Source organism: Aspergillus stella-maris (genome assembly GCF_047715825.1).
Source record: "Aspergillus stella-maris strain CBS 113639 unplaced genomic scaffold BDV14scaffold_34, whole genome shotgun sequence".
NCBI classification, from domain to species: domain Eukaryota; kingdom Fungi; phylum Ascomycota; class Eurotiomycetes; order Eurotiales; family Aspergillaceae; genus Aspergillus; species Aspergillus stella-maris.
The window spans coordinates 168,140-183,687 of record NW_027396828.1 but is presented as its reverse complement, the minus strand read 5'-3'; the positions used below and the strand labels follow the sequence as shown (position 1 = coordinate 183,687).

Sequence of the window (15,548 nt, the reverse complement as noted above, 5' to 3'; positions counted from 1 at the left end):
CTTCCTTCTGTTTCAACACTCAAAAAACCTCGCTCATTTATTACCAAGCTTTACTATCCATTCGCATACTATATTGTTGATTATGTCTACACAAGCCGAAAAATTGCAACGTTTCGCAGCCTTGACGAACCGCCTAGGATGGGATTTATGCATAGAGTACGACGACCAAAAGCCGGAATTCCACCAGGAGGGACGTGTGCTTTCTCCAGTTGGCATTACAAGCACAATTGCAATGCTCGCAAGCGGCGCGAACTTACAGGACGCAGAGATGCTTTGCCAAAGGATTGGCATTGACGGCACCGAAGACCTAGAATTGGTGGAGACCGTGCTAAGGGAGCTGGGCGGTATACCGAAATCAATGGCATTCCTCTTCTTGACTGCCTGGTTTACCAACAATAAGGCTTTGCTCGACTCCGAGTATGGCGCTGCCATTCGAAAGTTCAGAGCCTCTATCATATCACAAGACAAATCCAAACCAACACTCGCTAGCCAAATCAATGACTGGGTGAAAGAGGAGTTTCCTATTTTCCCCCACGTCATGTGTAGTGTCGAGGGCAGTTCGAACTGGCATATATTTATTGGCAATGTCCTTAATTTTACGGCCTTGTCGGAAAGTGAGTTCGACCTGGCGCAAACTTGCAAGATGCCTTTTGAGACCGACAATTGGGTGGAGGTTGACGCCCTGGTGCGCTGAAATGAGTGTCTCCTGGTGGCCGATCACAAGAAGTTCACTGCCGTAACCCTTCCTTACTCCCACAGCCCTCCCAATACGTAGTGATTAACTGCCGTTAAGAGTAAGGTCGACGATCTGGACTGGAAAGATCTCCATGAGACCCTGACAGGAAGCCAGTCAACGTTCAAGAGAATTATGATTGGCGAGTTCATGTTACCGAAGTTCAAAGTTCAAACGCGGCCACGCGATCAAACCGATGCTTGAGAACCTAGGCATCTTGCTCTCTGGTAAACTGCCAGATCTAGGAGAGGGTTTCCAGAACCTCGATGAGATCTTGCACAGCGTATACTTCGAGGTGAACGAGGGCGGTGCAGCATTGCCTGACCAGGCTGGATTATCCAAAGTGGACGATGTCGATGTCTCATGGAAGGAGCTCCGCCTTGACGAACAATTCATGTTTACGGTTCACAACAGGGAGTTGAACATTGCTGTGCTGATGGGCTTTTATGTTGGCCCCCCAGGGGACAACCAGGCTAGACTAATGCCATTCTATAGAACTGGGCATACATCACCGGGCGGCAGGTACAAGTGATAATAGTGTATGAGCTGGAGTAGATGGGTCTAGCTCTACAACAACTGATGGTTGAGAAACGCGGGGCTACAAGATAATAGATAGTTAGATAGTACCAACAAGATCATCACAGGCAATCCCACATCCATACTTAAAAACGTCAAAGTTCATCAGAATAGCCAAGGCCGAATCCTTCCTCCTCTAGCCCCCCATTTCCAACCCGGCACAACCTCCCATCAGCTTTCTGCTTCCAATCGTCAGACCCAACACCCGTAAGCGCATAGAACAAGTCATGCGGGTCATAAACACTCTTGGTAGAACGCAACCGCTCGTAATTTCTCCCGTAGAATGCGGTCTGGAAGTCTGGCTGTTGGAAGTCTCCCTGCCACATTTCCTATCGTTAGCAACGCCGCGAATATCACTATACTCTAGCAAGGGAACCAAAGGGGTGGAAGGGAAAACATGGAACAAACCTCATTCAAATAAGCCCCCGATCTCGGCGCCAACCGCTGCAAAAGCGGAACATACTCCTCCGTCATTTTTCTTTGCGCTTCCTTCATCGCGGTCACATCCGTCCAGTCCCATACCGTCGTTAATGTCGAATGAACAAGTGCTTCTCTCCACGCCGGAAGAACAGCATTATCGACGTCCCCTGATACCTTCTGTGAGACGTCTAGCGCAACGTTTATTACTGTCCCTCCGTCCTCGACTATATTTTCGAAGGCGGATGTCAGGTCTGCAGTGCGGTTTAGGACAACGGAGCGTGGGATAAGCCACCCGCCATACTGTGCGATTCCAACGGGGATAAAGCCTTGCATTCCCGTGAACTGGGAGAGATAGGTAGGGAATTGCGCGGAGTGCATTTCGTACTTTATGCCGAGGAAATCAAGTGTTGATATCCATGGTTGAAGCAAGCTAAGTAGTTTGTCAACGGGGATATCCGGTCCTGTAACGGGGGACAAAATAAACGATTCATTCGTGAACGTCGTTATTGCCATCCCGCCTGCGTCGACGATCTTCGCTTGGGTAGATTGGTAAGTAGAGATAGCAGTGTAATACGTCTCCCTCGATAATCCAGTCCGCGAGAAAGTGAGGTTTAACCCGCTGACTGGTGTTGAGGGATGGACTTTTACAGTAAGTGATAGAACAACGGCGTATGTCCCACCACCTCCGCCAGTTAATGCCCAGTAGAGATTCCTATGCTCGTTATCTCTCGTTGCGATGATATGGCGACCCTGCCCATCAACGACTTCCCATGCGAGTGCTTGATCGGCGCCGAGGCCGTATCGTGAGGAGAGAGCGCTGTGGCCGCCTCCTTGTGTATACCCCCCCGCGATACCAACGCTGGGACACTCGCCTCCAACAACCTGATACCCATTCTCATCGGCTGCTGCATAGGCCTCGAAGCCTTGGACGCCTGCGCCCATTTTAAGCGCGGGGCCGGTATAGTATCTATCCTTATGCCTTTTGAACTCCAAATCCTTAAGATGATGCATCCAAAGCCCCAAACCACCAGCCCCAGTTGACTTTCCTTGATAATCGTGCCCTGTATTCCGAATAACAAGACGTATGTTATGCTCTTTCGCAAAGGAGAGTGTTTTTGAGACTTGAGAAGCACTGCTAACGTTCACGGCGTAGGAGATGTAGTTCCCTAATGAGCAGGGTTTTGAGACCGGTTGGAAGGGATCGCAGCTAGCGTTCGCGAAGAAGGGGGCCATTATTGAAGAGGAGGATTGGTAGCTTTGCCATTTGAGTATACGAGCGCGAGGAACGGAGTGAGGGATGGCAGGGTGGGCTTACTGTGGTTCAGGGTCTGTCCATCCGGTTCGAAGCAAAGTACATATTTCCTCGTCGTAGGTCGGATCGTGGCATGGTAAACCGAGCGGTGCAGTCGCAATTAATTGACCGTCAATTGATTTGTTGAATTCGCCCCATGTTGACAGGGAAGGCCAGCATTCGTCGCCGGGGAAGCAGCGACAGGATGTGGAAGGAGATGCAGCAGCCGCCGTGACTGTCGCGCCTACTACCGAGAGGGATAGCAATCGCATCTTTAAGTTCGAGCTGTAGTTGAAGAAGTATTGGGGATTTGGAGACGGTGTGGGTGGCGCTGACTTAAATCAGCCTGTCAGACGTGATCGGCGCCGCCCCTCGCAGGGTGCATGAGGCTATACCTGAACAAGGAGATAGCGGCTTGCCAAGGGGACGAATCGATAGTCGGGCGTCTTGGAGGTCACATCGTGAGGAGATGAAGGTTTTCGGGCACTCTTCCAGGCATTGAGAGAATAGGCAGAGCAGTGCGTTATGTCGAGTCTGTCGAAGTGCCGTAGGTTCCCGGATATGACTATCCGGCCATCGGAGAGCTGGCTGGCTAAGCAATGCTTACAACAAGTCAGAACTCCCCCTTGACCAGTTCTGATAAACAACGATCATATTGTAGTTGAGAAAGCTTGTAGACATATCAAAATTCCCCATATGTCTGTCCCTTCAACAGTATAAGCCGACACAAGCTCGCCCCAATAAGAAAATGAAGACCTTTAGAGGAAGCTGCAGATCAATGTCCGTATTACAGCAAAAATACCATCCTCGACTCAATGAATCACGGCAAGTATGTTGCTTAGATTCAAATCCACCCATCTGGAATCGATACCGGAAGTCTCCTCACAGACACCGACAATCCTACCAAACCCCCTCCGGGTCTTCGTCAAAGTTTCGTCCAAAAGCCAACACTGGAAAGCTACCTGGTCAAAAACTGACACTCGGTTCCAATTTGCCCTCGATGTTCTTCAGGAGAAAACCCTGCTCGACCGCTCCAGACGCCAGACGAGGAAGGGGCGTTCATGGATGTGGAAAGAGCGATAGGTGACAGCGTCCATCGCGCCTTGCGACCCGCAGAATCTTTGAAATTCCAGCAGTGGAAGGCACGAACCTGAACAGAAGGAGCGATGGGTGATGACCGTCCCCATTGCACCTTCCCTTTAGATAGGGAGGGATGCATAAGGCCGTGCGAGGACCGATCCGGATCCCCAACACACCCCAAACCAGGTGGAGGCTGCTAGCGGGATTCCGGTACACGCGCAAAATATGATTCGCATTAGACATCGAGCATGGGCATACCAGCTACGACCCGTCACTTGCGCATCTACCTGGGTAATATAATAAACTTCCCATTATGATCGTCAATCTGAGTAATAGGGACAGGGCGTACCCTGCTTATGGCGCGAACGAGGCGAGGATTAACAAGACTATCGCGGACATATACAACCTATGTGAGAATAATGTACAGCACCATCCAAAAAGAGTAGCGTTACTAGGCTAATAATGTTCCTGCCAGTTATCGTAAATGACGGTCTATACCTATTGGATTGGCATAGGGCTTGTCGCATCGCGCCCTTGAGTGACAAGCGACCAAGAATGAATGGATCACTTTGAACAAGAACATAAGTCTGATCCTTGTGATCGCTTCCTCCAGATAACTGAATAAACCACTCCGAACGAACTGTGGCTCTTTGATGGAAGACGATGACGAAATGAGAACACATCGAGTCACACCCGATTCGGATATTTTTCCGAGGGCGCCCGCACCCTCCTTTCACGAAAATCTTCGGTTATGGGGCTTACCGTTTAAATCTACAACCGAGAGAAGAGCAAAAGCTTTGAAACCGTCTAGAAGAGTGCCATCTCAAGGCCGGAAAATCAAAAGGGGGGTAATTGCATAGGGCTGAGGAAGCGAACTAGTTGACCTATAGCCGCAGCCCTACGTATAGAAGCTCGACGGGGCTGGGGGTTCTCTCGGGTTCTCGGTTGACGCTGGCGGCTTGGGCCGATCGGTGACTGATCTGGGATCTGGGTATTCGTGATAAATATCGCTCGTTTTCCATTAACATACTTCTGCCTCCCCTTTGCCCCTGGACGACCGACAAGATAATGGAACTCGAGGCCAACGACGAACACAACCAAGCCCGAGCCCGCCTTCAAGAATGGGACAGCGATGACGACCCTGGCAATCCTCGCAACTGGTCCCCCTTACGAAAGAACCTCACGACAGTCGTGATTTGTCTCATTGGCTTTGCAACGACCGTCAATGCATCAATGTACTCCTCCGGCCACGAACAGGTCCAAGAAGCCTTTGGCGTCTCGACGACGGTATCACTGCTCCCCCTCTCGGCATACTCCCTTGGCCTGGCATTCGGCCCGATGATCTCCTCGCCCTTGTCGGAAACGTTTGGTCGGAAGTTCGTCTATCTCTTGACTTTGCCGATGGTCGATCTATTTACGATCGGAGTTGGTGCCTCGCAGGGGATCGCCTCGCTCATCATTTGTCGGTTTATTGCCGGTCTTTTTGCCGCACCGGGAGTCTCAGTTGCCGCAGCTACTATAACCGACTATACTCAGCCGTCGAAACGAATCATTCCACTCGGGATATACTATACCATTCCGTCAATTGGAAGTGCAATGGGTCCGCTCATTGGCGCCTTCGCTGTCGAACACCAAGGGTGGCGCTGGACAGCTTGGGTCCCCTTGATCATGGCGGCAGTCCTGCACCCACCAGCCCTGTTCATCCGCGAGTCCTACAAGCCCATCCTCCTTCGGAAGCGCGCAGAGAAACTCATTGGCGACGGTGATGGTATCCTTCCATTCCAGCAAAAGGGCGCCGTGCAACTATTCAAAGAATTTATAACATCCACTATCGTTCGACCCCTGCACATGCTCACAACCGAACCACTCGTCGGGTTTATATGCCTATACTGCGGGTTCCAATTCGCACTCCTCTACACATTCGTCGTCGCAAGTCCTCGCGTCTTTGCATCCGTCTACAACTTCTCAGCCTCAGGGCAGGGCCTCTCCTTCCTAGGAATGGTAGCAGGCTGCATAACCTCCCCCCTCATCCTCTTCACCGTCGACCGCTTCGTGCGCACCCACCGGGACCTCCGGATCCGCAACAACAACACCGAGTCTACCCCAACAACATCCCCAGAAAGCATAACCTACGCCCCCGAAAACCGCCTGTACACAGCCATGTTCGGCTCGCTCATCCTCCCCCTCGGCCTCTTCACATTCGCATGGACAAGCAGACCAACCATCCATTGGATCGTCCCGATCATCGCGCAGGGAATAACATTCCTAGGAAGTATGCTCATCTATATACCCTGCAACTTCTACATGCTCGACATATACGGGTCTAAATACGGTGCGAGTGCAAGTGGAGCGAGTAGTTTGACGAGGTATGCGCTGTCTACGGCGTTTCCGCTCTTTGTGCCGCAGATGTATAGTTCACTGGGGGTCGGGTGGGCTTCTAGTTTGCTTGGGTTTGTGGCGTTGGCGATGGCGCCGATTCCGTGGTGGTTTTTTTATAGGGGGCCGCTTTTGAGGGGGAGGAGTGGGTATGAGCATGGGACTTAGATTGAGAAGAAGACAAGGATATCATGTATATAATAGAGATTATAGGAAGTAGAGGAGGGTACCTACATCGGGAATACGAATCTCCGCTCAGGTGAAAAGTGCGTTCGACAGGCTGTATGTAACCCAAGATCGGGACTATGCGATGTGACTGCCGATCGCTCATGTAATGGGACTCGGCCTGGCATTTTGTGTGCTCGAGTGGTGCTTGTGGGCTGGTCCCCCAATTAAATTACTGCTTGATAAGGTATCTACTTCCATTGAGGCAGGGACGGCGGGTGCGGGTGGGTGGGGTCCAGTTCTTACCTCCTCGACGCGGACTCTATTCTTCTTTCCCAACAACGACGATATCTCTCTTCATCGCCATCCATGAGATTACAAAGGACTGCCATTGATGCATACTGTGGGTATTTGTGATCTACTCCGCCCCATAAACCTGCAAATAAGCGAGCAGTCACTGCCAACCAGAGTCGTCGACATGCGTGGCCAAGAATGGCAACCAATACGAAGTAATCTGACGCCCAGGGAAAATGGCAAGCAAAACCGGCTCAGCCGCACGAGGCTCGCAAAGCCCAGACTTGCCAAGTGTCAAGTGTCAGAAGTTTGTCTTGCGCAGCAGCTTATAACACTTCAATCACGGTCAAGGGTGCCCGGTTGGACGGCGAAAATATCTAAACCGCGAACTTCGAGCTTCGATATGCAGACAGAGAGGCTGAGCATTCCACAAATCCCTTGACCGAGCAAGCAAGGTGTGCTGTAATAGGCTGTTTCTCAATTCGCAGCAAGGCCAAGTTTCGAGGTCGCGACATCGCCCCAGGGTCCAGACACCAAGATACCTTCTTCAGCCTTTCGCTCATCTTAGCTGCATGAACGTAGAGTCTGGACCATTCGCCCGGCCAATGATTCTTCTTATCCGTAGGGCTCAGAAGTTAAGAATAGACCCTGCAAGGTAATCAGTTTCATTGGGGATAGTTGCCAAGGACAAGCCGTCGCGGCGTGCATGACAGCCTCGTGGATTTCCTTTTTCGGGCAGCGCTGGGACCGCCGACTCTCCGCCGAGCTTGGCTTCGCCCCATGTTTGTGAAGGCTGTTTTTGCACTTGAGAATGAGTCTGGGGGCGGATAATCCTGGACCGTCGATAGCAAAGAAAAAGCAAGAAATATGACAGGGGGATTGAAGGCCGGCAGGAAGTGGCGTCCTCGGCTGAAGCGTGGTCGACGACGTATAAGATGCTGGCGAGGCCTGATTCTACTTCCCCTTTGACCATCTCACCCTACCACCCCCTCCCCCCAGGATTTGGGTACTTACTGTTCTCTTCCATTCATATTATCCCTTTCTCCCTGCCTCAGTCGCACCAACCGCAACCATGCCTCCCCCACCGCAACGCAAAGCTGTCCCTCCTCACAACCGCTCCCACTCCTCGCCACAACCTCGCCCTCCAGCCCAAGCGCATATGCGTCCAGGCGGAGCTCAACCTCGCCCTCCCCAGCAAATGCAATATCGCCCTCCTCAAGGTCCAGCACACCGCCCACCACCAGGGCCAGTCCACCACCCACAGCCTCATCGCCCACAGATGCAGCATGGCAGACCAGCGTCTCTGCCCGCCAACCCACCACCCCAAATGCAACGTCCTAGCCCACAACAAGCGCAGCAACTGAACCGTCTCCAGGCCCAATCCGCTGCGCACACCCAACAACTTGGCAGACACAATGCACAACTCTCGTCCAGCCAACGAGACCTTGCCGCGCAGAAACAACAGTACGCCAATCTACAGAAACAAATGAACACCAACAACAAGGAACACCAGAAGCAACTAGCCGCGCATGACAAAAGGATGGCTCACGAGATGCAAAACATCAGAAAGCAGAACGAGCGGGACCACAAGAAATCGAATAAGCCCAGTAATGCCGCTATCGCGGGTGGTGCGGCCGTGGGTGGTGCGGCACTCGCTGGTGGTGCCTACGCCATTCACAACCACTATACCGAGAACCACAATTATGAAGGGGACAACACTTGGAATTCGCAGGAAAACAACTGGCAGCAAAATAGTTGGCAGCAGAACAATCTCTACCCGGAATATTCGGATCCAGAGGATGAACCGGAGGAATGGCAGCCACCTAGTTCCCCTGAAGGTGAAAATGAATATCCGCCATCACCCTCGTCTCCACACGACCCCGGCACTCCCGACGGCCACTGGGATAACAACAATGACCTGGACCAGGGCTTGGACGGTAATAACTTCGAGGACCAGCAACCCACCTCGCCGCCGGCGATGGAGGCGAAAGCACCGGAGGAAGAATCCGAGTGCTGTGGTGATTGCGGCTGTGACGGCTGCTGTGACGGCTGCTGTGACAATTGCTGCGATGACTGTGGCGGATGCTGTGGCGGCAATGATGATCAGAATAGCAGCTGCTTCGCCTGTTGTTGCTGTTGTGATTAGGGCTGGATGATGGATATCCCGTATGTAGGGAGTCGAGATGCCGAGGCCGATTTCTGATTCGTATATTTTCCAACACCCACATGTCCACCTAATTCTATGATTAATGATCCGAACTCCACTGTTTTCTAGAATTGCATTTGACGTCCGCTCACTTTTGTATTCCAATTGGATTGTGCCTCTGTCATCGCTGATTGTGGGTCGATCGCCCCGGCCTTACTTCCCATCTTGACCTCTCTACCGATCCAGGGAACATTTGTTGGGAAGGATTTTCTTGGCTAGTGAACAAATATCTTTTTAAATACCCCTGTCAGCAATTCTTCACCCTTCCCAGACTGAAGAACACTACTCATAATAAAAAATGTCGAAAAGCAAATTCCCCTCAATCCCCGGCTTCCACGCCTTAAGCACGCAAATCCACACCCGCGATGGCCTCAAAAACACCACAACCAACCCCTCCATAACAAACCCAACCCAACCACGGATCATAATCCTCTACGCATGGGGCGACGCAAACCCAAAGCATGTCTCAAAGTACCTCGATGGATTCCGCTCTCTCTATCCGGCCTCAAAACAACTCCTTGTTCTTTCGCCGATCCTCACCACGATTACACGCTCGTTGGAGCAGAGGGCTGAGAGCATGAAACCTGTTATTGAGGCTGTATACGGCCCAACTCATCGAAATGGAGAAGAAGAAGACCATGATGATAATGTTCTTGTCCTCGCAATGTCTAATACAGGCGGAATCGCATACGCGTCTACCCTCGTGGCTTACTTCAAACAATACAGCCGCGCAATGCCGCACAGGTTACTCATCCTCGACTCAACGCCCGGAAGTACCGATTTATCTCTTTCGAATATGGCCCGTCTCTCATACGCATTGGCGCTGGGTATTGCGCCCTTCATACCATTCCCATTCGTGGTTACACAATTCCTATCCGGAATATTCCTGTACATCATATCATTCATCGAAATCCTTCTTGGCCGCAAAAGCGCCGGGTTCCAGAGTGCAGAAATTATCGACAGTGCGGATTATTGCTCGACGGGTGCAAGGAGGCTTTATCTTTATGGGCGGAGTGATCGGATTATTTCGTATAGGGACATTGAGGGGCATGTTGCGAGGGCACGGGGGGAGGGGGTTAAGGCTGATGCTGTGGTTTTTGAGGGGAGTGGGCATGTTGAGCATATGCGGCTGCATGGAGAAAAGTATTGGGGGAGTATTGAGGAGTCTTGGGATGGGGCTTGGAAGGTGGGTGCGCTGTAGGATGGGTGGGGTTACGGATAGATTAGAGTGCTCAGGATATTCAAGGGGGAAAATGTAAATAGACTTTGACGTTTGTTATAATTACTAATTTTGTAGCTGACATAGGAAAGAACATATCCACAGAATACAAGCAAAATTGATCTATGTGGACGGAGCATCACTCCCAGCAGGAAACATCCCCGAATACAAAATCCTTACCATCCGATCAACATCCATCTCCTCCCCGCTCGAAGTAAATTCATTCTTATAAGTATGGCCCAACGGGGCATTTCCCTTCTGTGTTTGCTTTGTCTTTGGCGCTGTTGACAAGGTCTGCTATGGAACGGAGTTCTTCGCTGACTTTGTCAGCCAGCATGGATAGTTCCCGCTCGTCGTGCGCCTCCTGCGCGTTTAGCAGTGAATTAAGCATTTCACTGTCGCCGTTTCTAACCGCCGAGCTAGGTGCAAGACTATCGGCGAGAAAAGGTTGGGTGTTGAGGGGTTGTGGCTACCTTTTTACCTATTTCGAACCTGACACTAACGGCTCTGCTCTGTCAAGGGAGAGGTTTCGGGAGGGTTGTCCTACTTGGGGGTCTTGCTTGGTGTCTTTTCTTGCTATTCACTCTGTCGGTTTTGATGTATTATGGCGTTGTTCTTTGGGAATCTAGTCTAGGATCTGGTTTAGAATCAAAAAAAAAATGTCTTCGGTGGTGTTATAGATAGAGTCTTATGGATGGTCGGCGTCTTAGATAGCTACACACTGTGAGCCTCACAGGCAATCTAATATTGTTTTTCATGTCCTTCTATCTCTATGCAGATAGCTATAGCAGAGTGTTATCTGCCCTCCTGAGCAATGGATGGACTTCTATTGTCAACTTCGCTCTGGTTCTCTAACCTCACCTCCCGTCCAGTTGCTCAGGTACTTGTTGGCATTAGCTCTACTTGTCCGACCTTCATTCCCACGACTACGTATCAGGTCCAATAACACCGTAGGTCTGGGGTCGTTGGTAAACCCTAACCTAAGTTAATGGAAGGCTCCCTAGGTGCTCACCCGTGTAAGCTCCCATCTCCTACCCGGGCCCTACTATCACAACCCACGACCGCGCCATGCTATTAGCTACGAAGATCAGAGAGACGATTTCAGCGATTTATGTTAGCAAACTCCCCCAGCCTCGTACACATATTGGTATCTCTTCAAGCCTTTCAACGGCTCTACTTCCCTAGTAGAGTATGTTTTGCTGGCCAAGAGGGTGCAGCCTGCAGGTGCAGTCGATGTTGGAGACAGGCCCGGACAATCATCTCCACAAGGCACGTCTTGGCCATCAAGATTCCCAAAGACGGTTTAGTGCCTGCAGATCCATAGATGCTGTCTACTGCTTGGGAAGGTGAGCAATGGCCCAACCTATGAATTTCTGCGCTCTATAAATGGTTCCTTGTGCGCGCTCCTTAATCGATATTGGTACCCAAAAAGGTCACTACTTGCTTCCCCCTTCCCCCCGCCCCCCTCCTTCCTCCTCGTCTTCATACCAGTCCGCCTCGATACAATTCCAACCATGAGGTTGAAGCAGGATACCCTCGTCCTCGCAGCCTTTCTACTCCTCCCCACCACCTGCACCCTCGCAGCCCTCCACCCCGACATCCGCGCAGACACAAACCGCGACGGCCTCGTCGACATTACCGACGACACGGACGTCCATAATAAAGGTACCTGGTCCACCTCGCGCGGCGCAATATTCCTCCCCAACATCGGCGATTCAAGCGGAAGATGCGCTCAGACGGACCTCAACGGCGGAAAACTCAGCAACACCGAGTTGGCGTACTGCAATGATGCATCTGGAGACGTCCTTCTGGCTCCAGAGTACGCGGCGCCTCTGAGGACGGTTCCGATGCCGGATCTGTCGAGTGAGGCGTTTGGGCATGCCTATGCTACGCCTGATGCGGCGTATGAGCGAGTTAGGCTGTTCCTTGGTCAGACTGTGAATGACGATGGGGAAATGGAGTGGACGTTGTTAGATAGACGGTATCGGCTGAATGCGACGCAGTTGCAAAGTGGACTTGTTCTGGCCCTGGATAGTCGGGAGCTGGTTAGGGATAAAAGCAACTGGGATGGCAAAGTGTTGGTTCAGCTCGATGTCTACGATGGCAAAGACAGTGGTAGTGATTCCGTTGCGCTGAAGCTCGCGCCTGTCGTGACGCACCACCACCTACAGGAGGTCGAGACCATTGTCAGCGTTGCCGCAGACAGCGACGCACAGCGGCGATTCCTGTCTGGCTTGAACGAGAGCCGTCAGGAGGCGGGCATTCAAGAGCCCCTCCTGCTTTTGAACCAAACAGATGATATTTGGGCCCAGGATTTCTTCGAACCGGCGTATTCTAGCATGCCCGGTCCCGATGGCCCCATCGCTATACGCATCATGCTGCGCTCGGCACAGTCCACTCGCACTGCTGGTCGGCAGGTATTCGATACACTTCGTGGGAAGGGCATCGGGGGCTTCCAGCCTGCGCCGGGATTCGGTCACGAAGAGATCAACTCGTTTGGCAATCTCGAGACAATCCCTCCGTACGTGTCAAAGTCTGGTGTCGCGTACAATTCTGGTCGCATTATCACTGGCAAGCATTTCGGTCAGCTACCAGCGGAGTCCATGCTCAATTTTCTGAACAGCCAGGAAGTCCAAGCGCCATTGGTTCTTGAGACAGGATGGTTACTCATTGGCCACGTCGACGAGTTCGTTCAGTTTCTTCCCTTTGGGAACGACCTTGGATGGACAATCGCGATCGCAGATATCAATGTAGCCCTGGACCTTCTGAGCCACGCCAACGAGGCTGGACATGGGGATGCACATGCCATCTCCTTCAACCGCACATCGGGCTCCGGGGACTACGGCTCAGCAGACCCTGAAGATCTTGCCTTGACGATAGACGACCTCTTGGGTAATCAGACTTTCCGGGAGATCAACGAGTACGCGCAGCGCCATATTGACGCAAATCTGGAAGTTCTGCTATCGGAGATCGACCTGCCGCGAGAGCAAGTCATTCGCGTTCCGACCCTCTTCAGAACTCCGATCTGGGATCTGAATGACCTGTCCAAGCGAGGTGGACTACCGCCCCATTCGACGCCCTTAATGCCTGGGGAATACCAGTTGTGGCCTTTTGGCCCGCTGCAATTAATGGCGTTGTCCTAGGAAAGCATTACTCTGCGCCGCGCCCATGGGACCGGTGATTGATGGTGAGGACATATTGGCAAGGGTTTCCCAGCGGGCCTATGCGAGGGCCAATATGACGGTCAGCTTTGTGGACGACTATCTCTCCCATCATGTTGGCGGCGGCGAGGTTCACTGTGGATCGAACACTCTGCGTCAGATTGACGTTGAGTGGTGGAACTGAGCTAATTCAAGGCTGAAAATGGGCAGCCGTTTCGATATCCGAAGATAATTCATACAAAGGCTTAGAATGGCCTCAAAGCAGAAATAGCGGCGCATCAACGAAGATATCGTCCCATGTTCTCAGTGTCGCATCCGGTCTCGAGGAGGATGTTTCAATCCAGAGACCCTGTAGAAACAACACGGCATCCCTCATAGAGAGCGTCCCAAGGTCTGCTGCCATCTCATATAGCCGTGCACAGATGTAGCCAAAGTTCTCCCGATCGCGGTTGCAGACAGTACTGTGTACACCAGCCACAACCAAAGGCCAGAAAATGAATTTCCAGTAGCTTTCCTGGCAATATCTGTCCTTCTTTGCCTGAAACAGAGCATGTATTGAGTTTATCAGAGAGACGAAAGCGACATTTCGAACTTCTTGAATGACTGACGGAGCTAGCATGGTGTCGGTAACCCGTCCAAAGCTCATCTCCGTGTTGGAATATCCCTCAATTGCATAAAGCATGACGGCGGAGCGAAAACATTCCGTGAACAATGCGTAGCCAGAGGGTTTGTCTGGGCGCTTTAGAGTTTCGGTCCTGGTAGTCAAGGAGCTGGGTGAAGATGCGTCCTTGGGACCGTTGTCCCACGAGCGATTAACCTCCAGCTCAGCCAGAATGCCGGATAAAGAAAGAATTGGGATTTCGACTCCGTTAGTAGGTCGGCAACGGCTAGCCCTTGCAAGGTTCACCAGAATTGCGGATTCCAATACGTCTTGCGGAATTGGAATAGGAGTTGGGCTTGAATTGTAGTCAACGTGCGGCAGCGCTTTGAGATACGCGAGGTGCCAATTGATGGTATCGGGAGTCATCATCCCCACTGGAAGCATGGTTGCTGAGACCACATCAATTACGAGTAGATTCGAGAGCACAAAGTTGCAATGGGGCTGTCGATCGAAAAAGGCCTCGTATCCACCGTAGAGGTTGATGAGTGTCTTGAATCCGTCGAGATGGATTCGCCAAGGTCCGTATGCTCCTTGTTGCAACTGCATCCAATTAGTCCAGTGCCATTGCAATCAGAGATGGCTTACCTGAGCAAATAGTAGCAGCATAGCCCCAGCAAGAGCAGCGGCGCTGGCATTGGATCTGTTCTTCGATAACGCGTCGTTGAGACCTCGCAGAGCAGATGCGCGATATCGACAAAACGTGGGCTCTTCTGGATCTGACGATAACAAGTCGGCTGAAAGATTGGTATTCTGTGACGGTAAGGAATCGGCTTTATTGATCGCCAAGCGCCGCCGGGCCATACGGTGGAAGGCGCTGATTGAAGCATGGATGTGGTTGAGAAATAAGGGTACATTCGCAGTCCCAGTCACCTTCAGCGGCCACCGAAATGGGTTAGAAGGGGAATCAATCGGGACAAGGTCTGGAGCAACGTTCTCGTTATCTGGAAGCATTAGCTCGATCTGTTGAGATTATTTCTGGAAGACCAACAATATACGATCTCCTGATCAATCGAGGATATCTGCACTAGGCTAGACCAGAGCAACGGCCGAACCTCGATCAACGAAACTATAACGCAATCAGTACTAGTACCGAGAACTTCCAAGTTTTAATGTACAGTTAATAGTTACCTTGGTTTCTCTGCCGGTTTCCCATTCTAGCTGGATTCTGTGGCTTCTTCCATCGCAGTGGCTTGTTTGGCCCGTACCCCGGGCAAACGAGGCCCTTGGCCTCACACTTTGCGCACTTAGGAGTCTCAGAGCCACACCGGACGCGTCTCTCGCGACACTTCCAGCACTGGGGACCAAGCGACATCTTTCATGGCTAATCATTTGAATTCTGGAGTCGAGGAAAGAGCGACAAAGCCAT

General features: G+C 51.6%; 7 protein-coding genes across 7 annotated transcripts; 5 read left to right on the top strand and 2 right to left on the bottom strand.

Annotated features, from left to right (window-relative positions):
- Positions 1-82: 82 nt before the first annotated feature.
- BDV14DRAFT_201052 (Serpin domain-containing protein) lies at positions 83-1,288 on the top strand (the record flags this gene model as incomplete). Its single annotated transcript, XM_073773657.1, has 3 exons — positions 83-685; positions 903-1,181; positions 1,229-1,288. The coding sequence occupies 3 exons, from the start codon at positions 83-85 to the stop codon at positions 1,286-1,288; spliced, it is 942 nt and encodes a 313-aa protein (XP_073627239.1).
- Positions 1,231-3,309, bottom strand: BDV14DRAFT_175145 (FAD-dependent oxidoreductase). The gene is made up of 3 exons (XM_073769015.1): positions 3,045-3,309; positions 1,718-2,984; positions 1,231-1,626 (listed from the first exon to the last, which is right to left on the bottom strand). Exons 1-3 carry the CDS (start codon positions 3,290-3,292, stop codon positions 1,405-1,407), a joined length of 1,737 nt encoding a protein of 578 aa, XP_073627238.1. The 5' UTR covers positions 3,293-3,309; the 3' UTR covers positions 1,231-1,404.
- Positions 3,310-5,065: 1,756 nt separating this feature from the next.
- Positions 5,066-6,874, top strand: BDV14DRAFT_175144 (MFS transporter). Its single transcript, XM_073769014.1, has one exon. It carries the CDS (start codon positions 5,169-5,171, stop codon positions 6,642-6,644), a length of 1,476 nt encoding a protein of 491 aa, XP_073627237.1. The 5' UTR covers positions 5,066-5,168; the 3' UTR covers positions 6,645-6,874.
- A 1,030-nt stretch (positions 6,875-7,904) lies between these two features.
- BDV14DRAFT_78173 (uncharacterized protein) lies at positions 7,905-9,327 on the top strand. Its single transcript, XM_073777512.1, has one exon. The coding sequence runs from the start codon at positions 8,008-8,010 to the stop codon at positions 9,079-9,081; it is 1,074 nt and encodes a 357-aa protein (XP_073627236.1). The 5' UTR covers positions 7,905-8,007; the 3' UTR covers positions 9,082-9,327.
- An 84-nt stretch (positions 9,328-9,411) lies between these two features.
- On the top strand, positions 9,412-10,524 carry BDV14DRAFT_209417 (uncharacterized protein). Its single transcript, XM_073775639.1, has one exon. It carries the CDS (start codon positions 9,440-9,442, stop codon positions 10,340-10,342), a length of 903 nt encoding a protein of 300 aa, XP_073627235.1. The 5' UTR covers positions 9,412-9,439; the 3' UTR covers positions 10,343-10,524.
- Positions 10,525-11,944: 1,420 nt separating this feature from the next.
- BDV14DRAFT_175140 (uncharacterized protein) lies at positions 11,945-14,178 on the top strand. The gene has a single exon (XM_073769013.1). The coding sequence runs from the start codon at positions 12,208-12,210 to the stop codon at positions 13,501-13,503; it is 1,296 nt and encodes a 431-aa protein (XP_073627234.1). The 5' UTR covers positions 11,945-12,207; the 3' UTR covers positions 13,504-14,178.
- Positions 13,778-15,494, bottom strand: BDV14DRAFT_201046 (Zn(II)2Cys6 transcription factor; the record flags this gene model as incomplete). The annotated part of the gene is made up of 4 exons (XM_073773656.1): positions 13,778-14,722; positions 14,768-15,123; positions 15,171-15,248; positions 15,311-15,494. 4 exons carry the CDS (start codon positions 15,492-15,494, stop codon positions 13,778-13,780), a joined length of 1,563 nt encoding a protein of 520 aa, XP_073627233.1.
- Between the last annotated feature and the right edge of the window lie 54 nt (positions 15,495-15,548).

Excerpts from the sequence above, each read along its gene's own strand:
- BDV14DRAFT_209417 (XM_073775639.1), top strand. The coding sequence starts at position 9,440 with ATGTCGAAAAGCAAATTCCCCTCAATCCCCGGCTTCCACGCCTTAAGC.
- BDV14DRAFT_175140 (XM_073769013.1), top strand. The coding sequence starts at position 12,208 with ATGCCGGATCTGTCGAGTGAGGCGTTTGGGCATGCCTATGCTACGCCT.
- BDV14DRAFT_175145 (XM_073769015.1), bottom strand. The coding sequence starts at position 3,292 with ATGCGATTGCTATCCCTCTCGGTAGTAGGCGCGACAGTCACGGCGGCT. Across the intron at positions 2,985-3,044 it reads TGGACAGACCCTGAACCACA|CTACCAATCCTCCTCTTCAA; the intron begins GTAAGCCCACCC and ends CAAATGGCAAAG. Across the intron at positions 1,627-1,717 it reads CGGGGGCTTATTTGAATGAG|GGAGACTTCCAACAGCCAGA; the intron begins GTTTGTTCCATG and ends GAAATGTGGCAG.
- BDV14DRAFT_78173 (XM_073777512.1), top strand. The coding sequence starts at position 8,008 with ATGCCTCCCCCACCGCAACGCAAAGCTGTCCCTCCTCACAACCGCTCC.
- BDV14DRAFT_175144 (XM_073769014.1), top strand. The coding sequence starts at position 5,169 with ATGGAACTCGAGGCCAACGACGAACACAACCAAGCCCGAGCCCGCCTT.